Consider the following 19,066-nt stretch of genomic DNA (forward strand, 5'->3'; position numbering starts at 1 on the left):
ATTCTCACCTGAGGATATCTTTTTATTTATTTTAGAGAGAGAGAGAGAGAGAGAGACATCAATATCAATTAGTTGCCTCCTATGCGTCCCAACTGGGGATTGTACCACAACCTAGGAGTGCCCTGACCGGGAATCAAACCTGCATCCTTTTTGATGTAGAGAATAACACTCCAACCAACTGAACCACCCAGCTGGGGCAGTAGGTTTTTTTCTAGGGTGAGATAGTAAATATTTTAGGCTTTAGGCCACATATGGTGTCTGTTGCAACTACCCAATTCTGCTGAATGAAGGTTGCCATAGATAATGCAAATAAATGGGCGAGGCTGTGTTCTAATAAATTCTTAGTTACAGAAACAGGCAGCTGGCCATGGGCAGTAGTTTCCAGTCCTTGTTTTAAGAGATGAGAAAAGACAGATTTTCTGTCCATTAAAATGAACTCCTTACCTCCCAAAATTACACTGCTGATAGAAATTAAGTATAAAAACTATCAGTTTATAGTTTCTTCCCATAAAATGCATACTGGAAACTGATAACAGTATCTTGGCATTTCCTTTCAGATGAAGATTTATTATTTTTTTTCCCTTGGAAAGATTTTAGAAGTAATGGATATTTTTCATTTCAGCAGCATCTATCTCAGGCAAGGGAAAGGCCTGCCTGAAATTCTGCCAATGTTTGCTCACAGCAGAGTGCACACCAGCTCTACCTGTGTGTGGCCCCAACTTCAGCACCCGCTTCTGTATTCAGAGAGAAAACGTAGTACTACCTGGAGGGCAAGCTGATATCTACAACTCTTTTCTCCTGTAAAATGCTGCTGCTCACAGTCCTCTGTATAGCACGAATGGTGTGGCTCCATGGGAATAATTACTCAGTGTGGTAGAAGCAGTATTTATGCCACTTTTTAAAAAACCTTCAGATCCAAGAATCAGGCAGTGAATTTTAATAGAAAACTTGTAGAAAGATCTATTGTGCAAAGAATTAGTTGCTGTGGTTTTTTTTAATTTCAAATATTGTTTAATTGAGATGTATTCCTTAAAATAATCAGATCTGGAAAAATGTTCTAACCAAAGGGAGAAAGGAAACTTACTGAATGTACGTTTTGTGCCTACTAAATATTTTATATCTCATTTTGACTTCCCCAAACCCGAAGAACTATCTTCATTTATTGAAGACCAGGCCTAGAGAGGATGATATGCCCAAACTTACGTTATCTGGTAAGTGTTTGAGCTTTAAGTCCTGAAATGATTGAATGATAGTAATAGCATTCCACTACAGTTTATCCTTTCTTATTTGGGCACTAGGAATGCAAAGGGTTAACAGACAAAAAACAATAGCGTGCATGCAAAAAGTTCTCACACTTAGGCAAACTACAATGATAAAGGGACATCCCTGCTTTATTACAATAACTTGGTATAACACATTATTTTTTTGGGATGAAAAAGTTGAATAATTCTATATGTTCTTAGGAGAAAAAAGCATTGCCAGGTGTCAAATGGCCAAGAAAGTCCTTGAACTGCTGAAGCAGGATTGCCCCGTGGTCTCTTAACACATTCCATCACTCCGTTCTTCCCATTGTTTGTGAATAGATGGGTACAATATTCTTTTTCAGTATAACAAACCTTTGAATTTGGTCATCACCCAAAGAAAAGAGAGAGGCTGGTGTCTTGACGGTTGGGCCAATATTGGGCCAATAAGTAATGACATCCCGGCATGACTACTTTTGCCCCAGGAGCATGGAAACCACCAGTCACAAGTCTGGGAGGTATTTATTTCATGAAATTCTATGTCAGCTCTCCATCTTGTATGCACTTATTATATATTGTCAGATAACATTGTTCCATTTCACTTTCATTCAGGTCAAGATGACTGACAGTCTAAGGTAAATTCCAATTCATCACAGCCCATCAGGTTCCAGAATGATATACCTGGCTCTTGTAAGTTCTGCACAAATGTCATATATTCTTTAATAGTACCAGTAAGGTAGTATTAATATTCATAAACTTGCAGGCTATCCTTTAAAGGGGTGTGAATGGTAACATGTTTAAATGTTGATATGTATACTTTCTCAGCCTAATGCTAGAATTACATGGGTGTTTATTTCTTATAGACCATTGTTGTGCAGTTTTTCCAGTAGCATCATCATATACTGGTGTGCAATTTACTTTTTGTACTTATATTGTGGAGAGCTTTCAGAATAAGCACACATCATTCTTTTTAATCATTTTTGGCTTCATTTTATAACTTGGTTAAATCTCCATTAATGGACATTTGGATTAGTCTCATGTTTTTCATTATTGCCAACAGTATTTTAATGTACATATGTCTTTATATTTGTCTGACTTCTGTAGGAGGAATTAATAGAAATGAGTTTACTCTAACGGCATGTCTTAAAAATGTAAAAGGTAAAGCCAAATTGATTTGTAAGACTGATGTTAACATACATGTCCACCAGTAATATGAATGCTGGTTTCCCTACATCCTGACCAATACTTAGAGGGTTTCATCAATCCTGGTCTTAGCCAAGCTAATAGAGAATTGTCAACTTGTTTTAGTTATTGGGGGTTGGTTATTTACTGTCTTTATTTATAAACGGTTTAAAGATAGTTTGTATTTTTCTCTCTGACTTAACCTGTTTGTGTTCTTTATCCATTGTTCTAATGGGCATCTTTTTAAGTATTGATTCATCAGGACTTTTAATATATTATAGATATTAACCCTGTGTCTGTGATACTGTTTGTTTCTCCAGCCTTTGAAATTGGTGTATGATAAGTTGTTGTTTTTTTAACATTCAGTAAAGTGTAAGGTGCAGTGTTGAGCATGGAATCTGTGGAGACCTTAATTATCCTGCTAATGACATCTGCTTAGTATTCAGGTTTGGGATATGTATATACTATAAATTTTTTGGGGGGTATGATTAAATATAACAAGTATAAAAATCATATAAACAAATGTATAACTTATGAATACATATGTATATAAGCATTTCATGTAGTTTTTATGATTAAAATACAAATGGAAGATCACATAAACAAATTGTAGGCTAATGAATTATTTTAAGGCAAATATCCAGAAACTGCTCAAGACTTCCTTCCAATTATAATCTCCTGGTCCCAGCCAGTGTGCATCTCTAATAATTTTGTTCTGTTTAGTTTCTTTTTTCACTTGGTGATTTTTGAATTTCTCTTAATTTATAGGTCCCACCCCTCACCTTCGCCTCCTCACCCCCCACCTCATCTTGTTTTTTTCCCTTGTAAAGTATTTGCTGATGAAATTGGATCATTGTCCTGAGAGTTTCCCAGAGTGTGGATTTTGCTGATGGCATCTACATGTAGTTTAACGTATCTCTCTGACTTTTCTACTTCCCAAGAATTGATAATTGGATCTAGAGGCTTCGTCAGATTCAGGTTTGTTTGTGTAGGCAACACAGTTTCATCGGTGATGTGTGTTCTTCTATCGGGAAATGTATAATATCTCTACTTTATATGATATCTCTACTTTTATGATGTTAGCAGCCTTTCTGTTCAGTTCTTACTAGATCCTGTGTTTTACTGGGGTTGCTGACTGGTGATGTTTTAATTCTTGCCATTTCTTCATGAGCTAGAGTTTTTCTATAAAGAGAAACTTCACCTTACCTTTATAACCTTTTAGCAGTTTGTAGAGGAAAGGTAGGATACCTTCTGCATTTTATTTACCAATTTTCAAAATCAAGTTGGTTCCCCAGCGTTCTCCAAAGGTTACTGATTTGGTTTTTTAAGTATTATGGTTTTATGGAAATAAACATTGTGTTTTGTCATCAGTTTTCTTTATAAGGATTCTCTATATGGAAAAATGAAGATACAGCTTTAAGATAGAAGATAGAAAAATCTTGTAGTTCTAAATTTGAATAGAAATTATCAATGTAGCCCTAGCTGATTTGGCTTAGGTTTGATTCCAGTCAAGGGCACATGATTCCGGGTTGCAGGCTTGATCCCCAATAGGGGACATGCAGGAGGCAGCCGATCAATGATTCTCATCATTGATGTTTCTATCTCTCTCTCTCCCTCTCCCTTCCTCTCTAAATCAATAAAAAATATTTTTTAAAAAAAAGTATCAGTGTAAACTTAAGAGGTACTTCCCCCACCCCCTTTTAATATATTTTGTATTTATTTCAGAGAGGAAGGGAGAGGGGGAGAGAGAGAGATAGAAACATCAATGATGAGAGAGAATCATCAATTGGCTGCCTCCTGCACATCCCCTGGGCATCGAGCCTGCAACCTGGGCATGTGCCCTGATTGGGAATTAAACTGTGACCTCCTGGATTATAGGTCAATGCTCAACCACTAAGCCACGCCAATCAGGCATCCATTTGTTTTTTTAGAGAGAATAGAAGGGAGGAGGAGAGACCGAGAGAGAAAAACATTGATGTGAGAGAGACACATCAATTGGTTGCCTCCCGCATGTGCCCCAACCAGGGTCAGCAGTTGAGCGTGCAACCGAGGTATGTGCCCTTGACCCGAATCGAACCTGGGACCCTCCAGTCCAAAGGCCAATCAATGCTGTATCCACTGAGCCAAACTGGCTAGGGCTCCTCCCCTTTTATTGTGGTACAATATATATAAAACTTACCATTTCAACCATTGTTTAGTGTATAATTCAGTGCTGCCACTTTTTGTAATTGTGTTTCATTTGCATTATAAGAACACTGTTTATACAACAGAGTCTCTCCCTTTAACTTACCTTAATCTTAACTCTTTAAATAAACACATACTCAGTGTTCACCAGCATTCCTTATTATTGTCTATCCAGTCATTTTGGTTGTCTTGCTCTGCGAGTGTCGTGTCCGTCTCCCCCCCCCCCCCCCCCCCCCACGTGGTTCAGGGTTCAGGTTAAGGGTTCGGGTTCTGGAGGAGGCCGCACACAAATGAAAGAGACTAGACAAGAAAATATAAATTTGGGAATATTGGGGGCCAGGTGGGAGCCCAGCTCAAGAGGAAGGACTCTACTTTGCTCTGGCCTTGCGATCCCTTTTATTCAGGTTTGGGATCCACCTATAGATAGCTCTTAGGCAGGCAATTTCCAGTAACAGCTCTATGATAGCCCATCAGCAAGGGTTTACATAAGACTAAAAGGTGGAAGTTGCTTCAGCTCCCTTTGTCTCAACTAGACAGTGGGTGCATGGCTCTGACCCTTGCCAGAGCCTTCAAGATTGACCAGCCTTCCGGACTCCTTGTCCACCTCTCCCTGCTAGTGAAGGCAATGGGCAGCTTCCAACATTGCTCATTTGTTAGTTTCTTCAGGAAGGGCTTGTGAGCAAACACTCCATGTGTTTCTGTATGATAACGACAGTGTATCTGCAGCCTTTTATTTGAAAGTCAGTTTGTCCGGATAAAATTCTTGGGTCACAGTCTTTTTCTTAAAGTATCATATTTTTTTGGCATAAGGCATACTGTCAAAGTCTGACTCAAATAAGATTTTCTTCCCCTCATGAATGCCTATTCTTTTTGCTTGAAGCCCACCGGATTTCTTCCCCCAATTTTCCCCCAGTGCTAACTACAGTGTGTTTGGTCTGGGTTGTTCTGGACTAGAACATGGTGTGTTCTTTCAGTATGTAGTGTCAATGTCAAGTCTTTTTTATTCTCAATTTCAGGAAAATTGAAGCTTTAAGTGTTTGTTCTGTTCCCTTGTTTAGGTGTTCTTCTTTGGAGACTGCTATTATATATCTTCGTTATTTGTCAGTTTTGCTTGGGTTCTTTTCTCTATCACTGATCTTTAAACATTTCACCCTTTTTATTTTAAGAAATTATTGTATTACTCACTGTGAATAATCTTTTTAATTTAGTCTTTTCTAAAATTAAGTTTTTCCCTTGAATTTTAATGCCCAATTTTAAAACATTTTCTAATTTCTGTTTATATTATTCATATTTTTCTGTCATTTTCTTGATGTATTTTAATTCACGTTGAGGTATTGTTATAGTTTTCATTGGTCTCCCAGCATGTCTCTGATGTGTTTTTGTTGTCGTAGGGGTGTATTTGCTCCTTATTCTCTTTTTTCTTTGTGTGGGCTTTGACCTAGATTATCTTCTGTTGCCCATTTTTACATGAAATTACCTTTCCTGTTCTGTTAGAAAGGACAAGTGGGTCAGGGTAGCTTTTCTAACTGTATTTATTCTCTGACCTCTCTCTTCTGGTCGAGTGTAAAGAAATATGGCAGCTTACTTTCTGAGATCTGGTTCTGCCCCCCTTTATCTGGGCCTTGTTCATCTGGACCTCTATTGTTCTTGTCCTGCTCAATTTGGATTCTGTTCCTATAGTTTCTCCTTAGTCTGAGGAACTGGCAGGTTGATTTTGAGTGTGCATAACCTGCATCAGCCCTCTCTACCTACCTCACACACTTGCTCACATTTTTTCACTAGGTGAAAAATTCCAGTTTCAGCTGCTGCCCAGTTGCTCCTCAGAATTCCTGTTGATTATGGGGTGGGGAGTTGGGGTGTCTCAGAGCTCTAGATGATGCCCTGTTGCTTCCTTCTACTTGGCCTTGCACAGATCCTGATACCAAATTTGTCTTTTTGGTAGTTTGTCCCCACCCACTTGTATATTTTGGTGATCTTGGGGGTACTTTCACACTAAGTTCTGTTATAGGTGTTTACCAAGGTTTTCCAATACTAGTTGCTCTGTGTGTATGTGTGTGGTGGTAGCAGTAGGGAGTAGGGAATGGGTGTGATGGAGATTAAAAAACTAGGTCATTGTTCTGCTATCTTGCCTGAATCTGCTGGGATGCTGCCTAGTAGTTTGTTAAATTATGAGTCTGTGGCTTTATAGCTTCTGAATTGACCATCGTATTCACTTTATGATTAAAACAATATATTTGGCTTTTTACATTTGTTTTCCTTTCTTGCTTTTAAATCTGTGACTACTCTGCAATTTTATTTTGTTGTCAGGGATATATTTGGTTGCAATTATCCAGCTTTCATACCCACCCACCCCCATATAGTTAATTTCTCCAAAACCAGTTATTTAATAATCTTATGTTTTCTGCCACCAATTTAGAATGTTACCTTTGAATTTTCTTTGAATTTAGAAATACTATCTATACATGTATTTGGCTCTTTTTCTGGTGGTTTGCATGTCCAGTTCTATGGAAGAAGAGCACTATTTTAATTATAGTAGTTTCTGATAATGTTGTAATAGTGCTATCTCCCTCCTACAATACTTGCAAAATTATTCTGGCTATTTTTACAGTTTATCCTACCAAATGGAATTTAGAATAATTTTGTCAGGTTAAAAAATTCTTTTGATGTTATGGTTAGACTTACATTATATTTATAGATTAGTCTGGGGAGAATTGAAATCTTTATACTAGTAGTATTGAGTTATTCTATTCACGAATAAGCTATATCTCCCATTTGTTCGAGTTAACCTTTTTTTATGTCTCTTAATAGAATATGTTTGCGTTTAGGTTTGCCGGTCCTGGCTAACTAAGGTTAACCCTTTGCACTCGCTTGCTTTTTTCTCAATTCCTTTATTCTAATGCTAACCGTGTCGAGTCACACTCGACATCTGAGTGCAAAAGGTTAAATGTATTTTTCCATTGCTGTTGTAATTAGGTGTTTTTTCCCATATGTTCTGTTGGTTATTATTTAGGTAAGCTCTTGTTTTGGTGAATACCTACTTTTTGATAGCCACCTTACTAAATTATAATATTTTAATCATTTTTACATTGATGTGTTTGAGTTTACATGTACAAATTATGATACTTTTGTTTCTTTCCACTATTTATACCTCTTAAAAATGATTGTGTAATTGTATTGGCTTGTACTTCCAGAACATTGTTGTTCAACTTAGTGAATGAACATCTTTTCTGAGTATATTCCTGACTTTAATGGGAATAATAATGGGTCAGGGTTTTGAGAAAAAGAACTTGGTCATTGTGAAGAATGAGAGAAAAAATTGACAAGGAAACTTCTGCCAGTAGCAATAAGAGTCCAGTTGAGGTTGGAAACCATGAATTTATAGCAGCATTATTTGGAGTGATTGTGGTATTTTCTCTAGGAATCGGTATGTAAGAACCAAGAAGTGGGCCTGTTGGAAGGATCCAGGATTTAGTTGAGCCTGTGGGCTGGATGGGGATTGTTGTGCTCACCATGGGGTCTAGTCTGAGGAGATATGAGAATGAAGAGCGGGCGCTGATGGGGAGAAAAAGTGACAGGGCTTGTTGAAATTGAAGATAAGAGTCAGTAGTGGGAAGAAGGGTAGTGCAATCTGGAAGGTGAGGAGGTTGTGAAAGCGTGGATGTTTAAGATTTCAGAGGTAGAACAGTTTGGATTCTGAGTGTGGTTGTGGGAAAGAGTGGTTGACTTGAGTTCTGTTGCCTTTGTACCTTTCACCCACTTGGGTAACAATAAACATTTACTATCTTGATAATTTAAAAGGTTATTCTGTAGTTGCAGAACTAGAAAAACAAGTAATAAGCAGAGTGTTTATTTTTTTAAAATTACTTTAAAAAAGTTGTTTACAGAGATGTGGGTTTACATAACTTGGCGACATTTAAAAATGTACAGGCTATTTCATATTATTGCACTTAATCTTTAATAATATAAGGCATTTTATTTTACATAAATAAAGGATTATATCAAACAACAGGTATGGTGCCAATTAAGTCAACCATAAAATCAAATGAGATGTGTCTGGTAGAACATAAGTGAAACTCAACCTTCACGGTCTATTCTTGCAACTACGATTTACATGTTATAACACATATTTAGCCTCATAGCTTATTGTGAATGACCAGTTAAAAAACCAAAACAATGGAAGTCTTAGTAGGATAATACCATTAGTGTTCACTTCAGGAAGTATGGGAATTTATTAGACTAATTAGAAATACTAGTCATGCCTGAACACTGAAGATAAATAAATAGCTCTCTATCTTAGGGTCAAAAACAGTTTTGCTTCCTCCCTTATTGTCCAACCGCCAGCCAGGGAACCATTCTGGCAACATCGACTAGAAATGGCTGATGACTTTAACATATTTTAATGAGCCAGAGGTGTCTACCCTTGCACTCCTCAGATTTGAGTGAGGATCAGGGACTCTCAGGAGACCATCCCATTGCTCTAGAAATTTCTGTCTGCTCACAGAGGACTGTGTTTCTTAAGAGGCACAGCTGGAAGAGTAGAGGCAAAAAATAGTTTTCAGTGTTGATTTCAAATAGTTGCATGTCAAGAAAACAGAAACCACAAAACTGACCCCAGAGACTTAAACAATCTAGCATGCACCTTGTACTGACTTTCTATAGTATCTTACCTGGAATTGTAGTGAAAGTAGAAGCTAAATTAATCAGGTCTTTCTAGCTAATTCCTGTACTATGTTTTCTTTTATAGAACCTTTTAAAAGGTGAGAAATCTGGGCTCACACCAATTAAGATATTTCACTTCCATCTGAGACCTCTCTGGGCAACTCCATGGAGGTTTACTGGGATTAATCACTCAGGAAAATGATGTACAAAGTGACAGCTCAAGTACTTCCATGATCCCGAGGGTTTGATGACCTGTGTTGTTCTCTCTAAGCCATAGACTCAAGCTATAGTTTTGAAAGAAGCTCAACATAAAACCTTAGCGTCATCATGTGCACAGGTACACAGTGTCACCTGTATTCCCTGGACTCAGTCAGCTAGTGTGTGCCCCCGAGGATCTGGGTTGTAACTACATAGTACTGCTCCTTTACCTTGAAAGTGACTCACTTTCCTCCTTCATTTTGGTAAAGGAAGCTGATGAAGGTTTGAAGTATGAGGGGAGAAAAGCCAATTTTGTAGCAAGGAACAGCACCTACAAAATTCATGCTTCGAAAGGAGAGCAGCTGGGACAAGTTTCACAAGCAGCATGAGTTACAATGGTCTTCTGCAGGGAAACAGTTTTGGCAAAAGGAATAATTTGCAAAACGGAAACAAAAACAGCAAAAATTTCAGTCACTGCAGAGATATGTCATAATACCCAGGTCAGGTAAAGTGATCCAATGCTTAGAAACGGTACATTTTGTAAGCTTGTTGGGGGGCGGGGGGTGGTGGAAACACAACAAACAGTCCCCTAAGTGGATTATTTTAAGATCCTCTTATTTGGATGGTAAATATAATGCCTATGTTTATAAATCGAAGGATACTAAAAAGATATTTGATTTCTAAAAATTTACTGTTAGAGTACATAAAATATAGAAATGGAAACCCAGTGACTGATATTTTTGCCTGCTTTTGTGTTGACCAGTCTGGAATTCAAGCACTTCCTCAAGACAAGTTCCAAACTAGATACAAGGTGCTTTCCAAGCTGGAACTTTCTGCTCATTTTAAGCAGCAAGTTCATGGCTATTTAGTACAGTTTATCAGAACTGCATTTCTGTAAAACAGCCTTATGATTGACACTTTTAGACCATGACCAACACTTCACTGTGATCAGTAACCCACTGAGTTGAACTCTGCAGCCATATATTGCACTTTACACTCACTAAAATATACCACTTTCTGTATTTTGTTTTTTCATTTTTGGATTATTCCTGAGCTCAGCCTAACCATTAGGTCATAAATTGATTATTATTATATTTTAAAGTCTCATTTTCTTTTCAGGGTAACATACAGACCTACAGTTCTGTCCATTGAATGTGCTTAAAGCATTGGTATTTACTTACAAAATTATAAAAAACTAGAGTCCGTTTAGTCATGACATTTGTGTTGCCCCTCAGCCTGTGTAGGCTCCCCAATTGCCCGGATTGGGATGTTGGGAAGAGGTGGCCATAAGAAGTGAAAGTCTAACTCAATGTTTGAAATGAAAGAAGGCACCCTGCCAAGTCTTATATCCCCATGAGTAACAGCGAAAGGTGGGGGACAGGTACCAGAACAAAACGAACCCTCCTGGCCTAGGTGATCCAGGGAAGGCTTCCAGAGTCGAGCATCATCTGTTAGTAAAAATGTGGAGATTTTTATAGTCCTTGCCTACACCAGTGTTTCTCTGCCGTTTCAAGACGTCCTTCTGACTTGCTGAAATACGAAGGGAACAGAGAAAAGGAGATTCTTATAAAAAATGTGTCACTACTCATGCTTATTTCAGGAAGAATTCCTATGCTTTCTAATTACTAACTGCACAGGTCCCTCTGGGACAGACTTCATAATATTCCAGGCATCGAAGTGCATGAGCCCAACCAGGGGTTTCCCGTTAATGGCAAGGATTTCATCCCCAGCTTCTATTGTTCCAGCCTGTTCAGCTGCACCACCTGTGAGAGTAAATACAGAATGAGGGCTTGGTACTTGCATGGTATTCACAATGAAGTCCAAGTAAGCTAAAACCATCATTGAGAAAAATCTCTAACTATGTTTATAGTCTTAGGAGAGAGACCCATAAGATGAAACCTGACTTTAAAAATTCAAATCTGTAACCCTTCCTGTGCAAAATCTAAGCAGCTGAGAAGATATTTCAAAATTATATAAAGAGGTAATATGCAAATTAGCTGGGACACCTTAAGGCAGTGGAGCCTAAGACAATCGGAAAACAGATATTTACATTACGATTCATTAACAGTAGCAAAATTAGTTATGAAGTAGCAACGAAAATAATTTTATGGTTGGGGGTCACCACAACATGAGGAACTGTATTAAAGGGTCGTGGCATTAGAAAGGTTGAGAACCACTGCCTTAAGGCGTCACAACTGACTCAGGAGGAGTTGCACGCTCAGATGGGCAGGAGGGGACTGTGTGCCAGCCCTAGAGGCTGGGGCTGTGCTCCGAGCATCTGTGGCACGGCTTGGAGCACACCCCCACCCCAGCGGAGACACACCAGGGGGGCCTCTGTGTGTGAGCTGCAGAGGAAACACCTTTTCTGACCACTCATTGGCTAAGCTCCCAGTACACCACCACTCGCAGTGTTCTTGGTAACTTGGGTAATAAGAATCCAAGAAGGTGATCTAGGGTTTTTCCACCTCACTCCTGGAGGAAAAAACAAAGGTCCGCTGCTGGAGGGGCTAAGAAATGTCATACCCTGCCCTAGCCGGTTTGCCTCAATGGATAGAGCCTCGGCCTGTGGACCATAGGCTCCGGGTTTGATTCTGATCAAGGGCATGTACTCAGGTTGCAGGCTAGTTCCTGGCTGAGGCCCAGGTCAGAGCTCATGCAGGAGGCAACCAATTGAAGTGTCCCTCTCACATTGATGTTTCTCTCTGTCTTAGGAGCGGGCCTAAGCCATCAGTTGGACATCCCCTGAGGGTTCCTGGACTGTGAGAGGGGGCAGGCTGGGCTGAGGGACGCCCCCACCCCAGTGCACAAATTTCGTGCACCGGGCCTCTAGTACAAAATAAAAAGAAACTTGAACAAATGAAATCAGTAGCTAAAATCCAAATGGCCAATAAATGCAGGGAAACAGGTTCAACTTATAATTGTTAAAGATGTTTGTTACGATATCCAATTTTGGAGACTGGGTGCTTACATGCCCAGCAATGACTGCTGAGTACTTAATTGATTCCTTAGAAGCTATAACATATTTCTGTACTGCAGCTTTGTGTATGGTCTAGCAAGTTTATGAGCTTTGCACATACACATCTAAAACAGTCGTAGTGAAGAAGTGCACACTGGCTGTGCACTTAACATGGAAAAAAGGGCACTGAAAGAATTCTCAAATGTGAAAATTATTTTCTCAAAAATCCTAGAGCTCAAAAAGCAGATATAGCTATTCCATCCTAAATTTCCAAAAATCATTGTTAAATATTGTTTGATATCAATATACTTATGATTTTAGTTGGGTATAATGATTGATAAAATAATAAAAATATAGCTGGAAGAAAAGTCCAAATCCAACCGACTCAAGGACAAAAGCATTTTATGTTAATGATAGAGGCAAATAATGTCTTTAGTATAACACAACCTAATACTAATTTTTAGTAAGACAATGCTAACAATTAGTATATTAAATATTAGCGCTGTTTTACTAAATTTAATACAGTATCAGTGTTATATTAAATATGATATATATACACACAAATTATTGTTGGTTCAAATTCATGAAGAGACCTACTGCTCCCTCCCATTTCACTTTCTTGTAGGCTGGAAATTGCAATCTTAACACATTGCAGACGAGTAGTTTTATTGCTAGCTTTACCCAGTGGCCAGGTAAGTTTCTATTGAACAAAAAAAAAAGTTTTATATAAATGTTAAAGGCATGCTTTAAAACTAAATATCCATTGCATTTTGAAGTTACTTATTACATGTTCTTACAACCTAACATCTTTTTAAAATATGATCTTTGTAAAAACACTGTAATATGAAGCGAGAATTCTCGTGATCCATCCACAATGTGTTAAGTGACTATGATCTTGGTTGATATTAAGTGCCCCTGACTGGCTGATCTGATGTGAACATACCAAGCTAAGTAATGTCATCAATAACAACTCAGATTAATTAAGAACAGGGAGACAGGAACATGGAGTCAGAGATATAGTGTAGAAGTCAGGGGCACAGACTCTAGAGCCAGGCTGCCTGGGTTCATGCCTGGTACTTATACCTGTGACCTTAGGTGCGACATAGTACCTTTATGATAGGATTGTCATGTGGATGACAGTGAATATGTGTAAAGCACAACAGCTAACACACATTAACCCTATCCTATGTAATAAAATGCTAATATGCAAATAGACTGAATGGTGGAACAACCAAACAACTGTTAGCTATGACGTGTGCGGAACATGGCGGGCGTTGGCCACGGCGGGATGGGGGAGCAGGTGAGTGGAGGTGCCAGACCAAGGCAGGGTGCTGGTCGCTGTCATCAGGGTGAGCCTTGGGTGGTTACTGAAAATTCTTTGCTCCCGCGCACCGAGCCCCAACCAGGCACTCGCACCCGCTGCCCAGCACGGGTCCCAATTGCTCAGCGCCATCAGTGGGTGTGAGCGGCAACTGCCGGCCCTGATCGCCCCTGAGGGCTTCTCCACCTCCCTCTGCTTCTGAGGGGGACTGGAGCAGCAGCCGCTGCTTGCACCCGCTGCTGGTGCTGGCCCCAATTACTCTGCGCCATCAGCACATGGGAGTGGTGGCTGGAGCATGGCTGCCAGCAGACGGGGCCGGCGGGGGCACAGAGGATGGGCCAAGACCCGCCCCTGTGCCTACCACAATGGCCCACAGTTCCTTTCAAGGTGCACAGATTCGTGCACTGGGCTCCTACTAAAGCATGAAAAACATTTTAGATCTTTTAAAAAAAATGTGATTTCCAATGGAAGGGGCACTGACATTCACAGAAATAGATAGATAGTGGACGGCAGATTGTGTTTTCTGGGACATTACCTTTGTACACTCTCTTAATGAACAGGGGCCCTTCCCCAGACATGGACGATTTTCCTCCATCCAGGCTCAATCCCAGCCCAGCCGAGGTCTTCAATACTTCAACGCACAGAGCATCCTGTGCAACTCCTCTTCTCCCTGCAGTGAAGATGTAGACAACAGGGACACTCATTACCTCCTGTCGTGTCCCATTTACCTTGAAGTGCTGATGACAACATTTGAGACCAGTGTTAGGGTTGGTCTCCCCTCCTGGCTGTGTTCCTGCAGTACCTGCACCTCTGTTCTTCTAAGCGTGGAGCATGCCTTTATGCTCAAGCAGAAATCTCCAGAGGCCCCCCGTGTCGGTGCATGTCTCTGTGAAGACTGAAGTCCCACGTGGGGACCCAGCCTGTGCTGCAGAAGCAGTGCCCATTCTGACTCAGTGTTTAGTGTGGCTTCCTGTGGAGCCTGGGACGACAGTGTGCAGCGACTGTCTTTAAACACCCTCCTTTCCGGATGTTCCCAGGACAAAGCTCAGCCTGGGGCTTCTCTCACCTTTCAGTCCCCCTGAACAAGGGCTTCTTGTTTGACTTACCAGCCACTTAAGCCCTATTAAGATGGAAATTCAAAAGGGCTTCCTTAGGACTTTGAGAGAAGCTGTCAAATGGTCATTTTAAGTCTTCAATTACTGGGTTGTTTTTAAATAAGTTATTTGTAAGTCGGCTTTTGCAAACACTAGACTTTGCTATATTTAATTTCTCTGACCCAGCTAATAAGGTAATCGCCATTATTTTCCTTTGTGTTCAGCCCGAGTCTATACTGCCAGCTGCTCACACCCTGCTGACTGGTGAGGGGGTGTCTTACCCATTCCCATTCCAGGCTCCAGGGAGATGGTGTCTCTGGACAGCAAGCTCTTCCCATTAGCTGTGTGTGGCTCCTGCCGGGTGAAGGGCCTGGGCTGGTCATTTCCTTTCTTGATGACCACGAGGACATCTTTGTGCAGCTGTGCCTGGTGCAGAACCTTCAGGACATCCCCATGGGCCAAGCCAGCCAGTGAGGCACCATTGACTGACAGGAGGAAATCCCCTCGGTTCATAGTCCCTTCCTGAGAAGCTGCCCCCTGAGAAAATACCCTATGGACCTGGGACAAGGACAGGACAAAGCCAAAGTCATTTATGACCTCCAGTAAAAACAAAGGGGTTAACTGCAGGCCTGCATTAAAGGAACCTTCTAATGGCAAATTTCCCAAGTCATGCAAACACTTGTTTTATATCAAAAACACATTCAGTGTGAGGGGTGGCATGACAAATGTCAGTGCCCAGCATCATGTCTAATATGTGCTTAACACTCCATGGGGCAGTAACACTACAAGGAGGAACAGGACCTGACCTTGTCCAGGGAAGGTGGCATCTCCCTAATGATCTCCCAGGCCTTGAGTGATGCAAAATTTAAACGTGGTGGTTCTTAAGAAGTAATTTCATAAGCAAAAGCAGGTTTGGTGAGTTAATTCTAATGTCTTTCTGAACAAACAAAATATTTAGGTGAATTCGAGGCTATACATAATTGCGTTTATGTGTATTGGCACCTAATAGGTCACTTAGCCTGTCCATCCATCAGCAATGTGTGAAAAGGCTTATCTTTGTCAATGAAAATATTATGTACTGCTTTTCCTCCTTTTGTTCAGGTGGCAGTGAACAAACTCCAGCAACCTGTGAACTCACTGACGGGAAATTTGTCCTGATCGAACTCAGAATTGCTTCAGCATGACTTCCCCGAGAGCTGCTCCACATCCTCACTCACCACAATCGCATTTGGCTCCACATCTGTCCCTCCTGCCACACTGAACCCCAGACCCGAGCCTTCTTTTTTAGTCAAGACTATGAAGCAGACATCTTCTTTATTCTATTGAGAAGAAACAGAAGGAAAAAGTATATTCCCTGTGCCAAGAGTAACAAATGAGGACTGACACAAACCCCCTAGTGCTGCAGTTTATCCCCATGAAACCCAGTGGTTCCTCAGGAGCTTTCACAGGGTTTGAACTAGAGTAGCCATGACTCCGCTGTGCTGCGCTCCTGGGTGGTGCCTTGACGGGTTTTCGAGGGTCCAGCCTGTAGCTACAGAACCACGGGAAGGAAGACATGGATGGGACACTTTAGAAGCCAGCTAGCCACCAAATGGTGTCCTCCCAAATGTGATCATGAAGGGAATTCTTTATTCTACAGTTATGTCTATAGTTCAGCAGCAAAGGGAGACGCGTTAAGTGCCAAGAGCCAGGTAAAAGCACGCTGAGGCCACCTGTTCTATGCCCTCCACCTCCCGTGCTCAGTTCACTAGATTCCACATGCAGTCAGTGAACTAGTACTCATAAAATACAAAGTATGTTTAAAAGTATAAAGTATGTCACAATATTTAGAGTACATTAAAGCTGTCAACTCCTGTATTGGACATTCTTAGTAGTGTTTAAGGTTAAGTAACAAAAGACCGCCCTATGTTTCAAGCATTGATCTAAAGATACCTTGATAAGAGATTTTAAAATAAAAAATGAGCGGGGCTAATTATATTGAATTTTCAGTTCTTACACCCACACGCTAGAGATGACTCACATTTTAAAGATCTGCTGGGTTTTCCATCAAGTGACATATAATCCATCAATTTGAGGTGCTCTCAAACACAGCAATAGAGGAAGAGTCTAATAACCTTTAAGGATTGCTTTGACAAGAGAAAGTGAAAAAGTTGGAAGAGAAAACCACCTCTGTATTGTGCTGGGAAAGGAACCCAATATTTGGTTCTGTGAGTTAAGTCATAAGGCCTAATCTTAGTCATTTTACATTTCTCTAAAGAAGTTCATTCAAACCAAGGCTCCATATGCTAACAACAGAATGACCTGCAGAACTCTTTGGGGGTTGGGATTTCCACGTTATGGGCAAATTCGACCATATGTGTGCTCAGACACCGTTCAATGGAGAGAATGACGACGGCTTTCTCAACAAAACGGGAGATGTGGCCTGGCAGATGAGCTCTGTGCAGCTGCTCAGAGGTAACGTGTGGTGGTGAAATAGGGCTACTTCTATTTAAATGTATTATTGGAGCAAAGAGACAATACTTGAAAATGGGACTCTCCTGTGTCCCATCACCAAAGCTTTAATTTATTCAAATTATTTACAGCGTACTGGAAGCTGATCAATTGACAGGCCGGATTCTGCCTCTGAGAAGCTCAGCACAGCATCAGGAAAGCTAGGTAGCATATACTACCACAACCAGGGGCTCCTCAAGGTTTAGCTCTTTAGAAACCAGAAGACCAGGGCTTGTTTTTTAAATCTAGCCTCTCATAGCACACTCAGAAGTCACAAGAATCTGTTCTGTACAGTTCCATTTTCAGCACCTACACACCATACTCATTGGGAAAAAGCAAGGCAGGAAACTTCTGGTCTAAAGATGGCAAAGTGAGGACATCTGTGCTTGCCCGGAACCAACTGAAGACAGCTGCATGCTGACGAAAGTAAGCATGATCTTCACCAAGCACAACACCTGCCTGCCCGGTGGTGAATAGGAACTGAGGTCAGGGAGGCCCCAGATGACCCCAGGTGGCGCTCCGCACCCTGTGCACACGCATAGTCTACCTTGGGGTCCCTCCCTTTTGTGAGGATGGTTGAGACCATTTTATCTAACATGAGTACAGGTGGCCCCTGGCACAGCGCGATCAGACCTTGACTGGAAATCAAGTGAGTCTTTCCATGTGCAAAATGCTTACTTACAAGTCGAAGGAGGAAAGAGACAATAGATTAGTCCCTTTTACTGAAAGTGAAAAATGCTAGATGTCTCACAGTGTTTCTTGGCTGCACAGACCCAAACCAGTGGGCGGAGAACCAGGAGAGGCCTCTAATGGCCACTGGTCTCATCCCACCCACCTCCTCTCCCTCTGGCTACCTCATTGGAGGCCATCGTCACAGCCCTTCTAGTGTTATAATTTCAGATGATACCAGTGACCCATGTACATTACCACTCAAGGAAAATTGCTCATACTTGCTTTTTCTCTAAGTAGAAAATTTTCATTTCTTAGGGTTCGAATCTGTGCATAGTCCCGAGAAGTATTCTAGATAGGAACCCCTGGTTTCATTTGTTGCTGTTACCGTCACATCCATTTTATTGAAAAAATTTATTAGTAATGACTTTGTCTAGAACCCCAGGCTTCAGAAACTTACACTTGGGGCCAGGGCAAGGCCACACAGGCATTAACTCATCTCCCCAGCAGGTGGCGCCCGTGACAGGTAGTTTATGTCCACCTAGGTGGACAAAGGTGCTTGTGGTCATTCCCTACCAGTTCCCAGATGCCTAGTTCTGTTTTGAGGACTCTCTGCAGACAAACTCTAAATGCAGGGTGGGGTGGGGAGGTCAGAAACTAGTCCCCACTGGGGAATTAAATGAGCAACTGCACCAATCTGGTACCTAAAAATGCAAGACAAGGTTTAGCTTCTAAAGCAGTCTGCAAGTGAGATTGGGCTGTGAGCTCACAACAGGAGACCTGGAGAAGGGCTCACAGACCTCTGAGTGCGTGGCCGCACCTGGGCACTGACGTGGCAGCAGTTGTGTGTCCCCGTGTCCTCTGCATTTCACTCACCTCTGATTGTGCTTTCGCTTCCTGCATGAGAGTCAGGATGGTAGATTTCGACCTCGCCGATGACAAAACAGACTGTAATCTTTGCTGGTCCCCCACTGAGACTAGAAGTTGATCCAAACTAAATAATATAAATACATTAGGAGAATATTAAAGAAAAAGCAATTTCTCTATTTTGTAATGATGCATTTAAAACGAT

At 41.0% G+C, this 19,066-nt stretch overlaps 1 protein-coding gene across 4 annotated transcripts in view; it reads right to left on the reverse strand.

Moving 5' to 3' along the window:
* Positions 1-1,056: 1,056 nt before the first annotated feature.
* PDZD2 (PDZ domain containing 2) overlaps positions 1,057-19,066 on the reverse strand; it is a gene marked incomplete at its 5' end in the record, with an annotated part of 214,524 nt that continues 196,514 nt past the window's right edge. For all 4 annotated transcript variants that reach the window (XM_079796196.1, XM_079796198.1, XM_079796197.1 and 1 more), the window contains 5 exons: positions 1,057-11,227; positions 14,277-14,411; positions 15,117-15,393; positions 16,053-16,154; positions 18,871-18,988. In XM_079796196.1, coding sequence (XP_079652322.1) covers positions 11,061-11,227; positions 14,277-14,411; positions 15,117-15,393; positions 16,053-16,154; positions 18,871-18,988 — 799 coding nt within the window. In that variant the 3' untranslated portion in view covers positions 1,057-11,060. The remainder of the gene's footprint in view (positions 11,228-14,276; positions 14,412-15,116; positions 15,394-16,052; positions 16,155-18,870; positions 18,989-19,066) is intronic.

Source organism: Cnephaeus nilssonii (assembly GCF_951640355.1).
Source record: "Cnephaeus nilssonii genome assembly, chromosome: 2".
In the NCBI taxonomy this organism is placed as follows: domain Eukaryota; kingdom Metazoa; phylum Chordata; class Mammalia; order Chiroptera; family Vespertilionidae; genus Cnephaeus; species Cnephaeus nilssonii.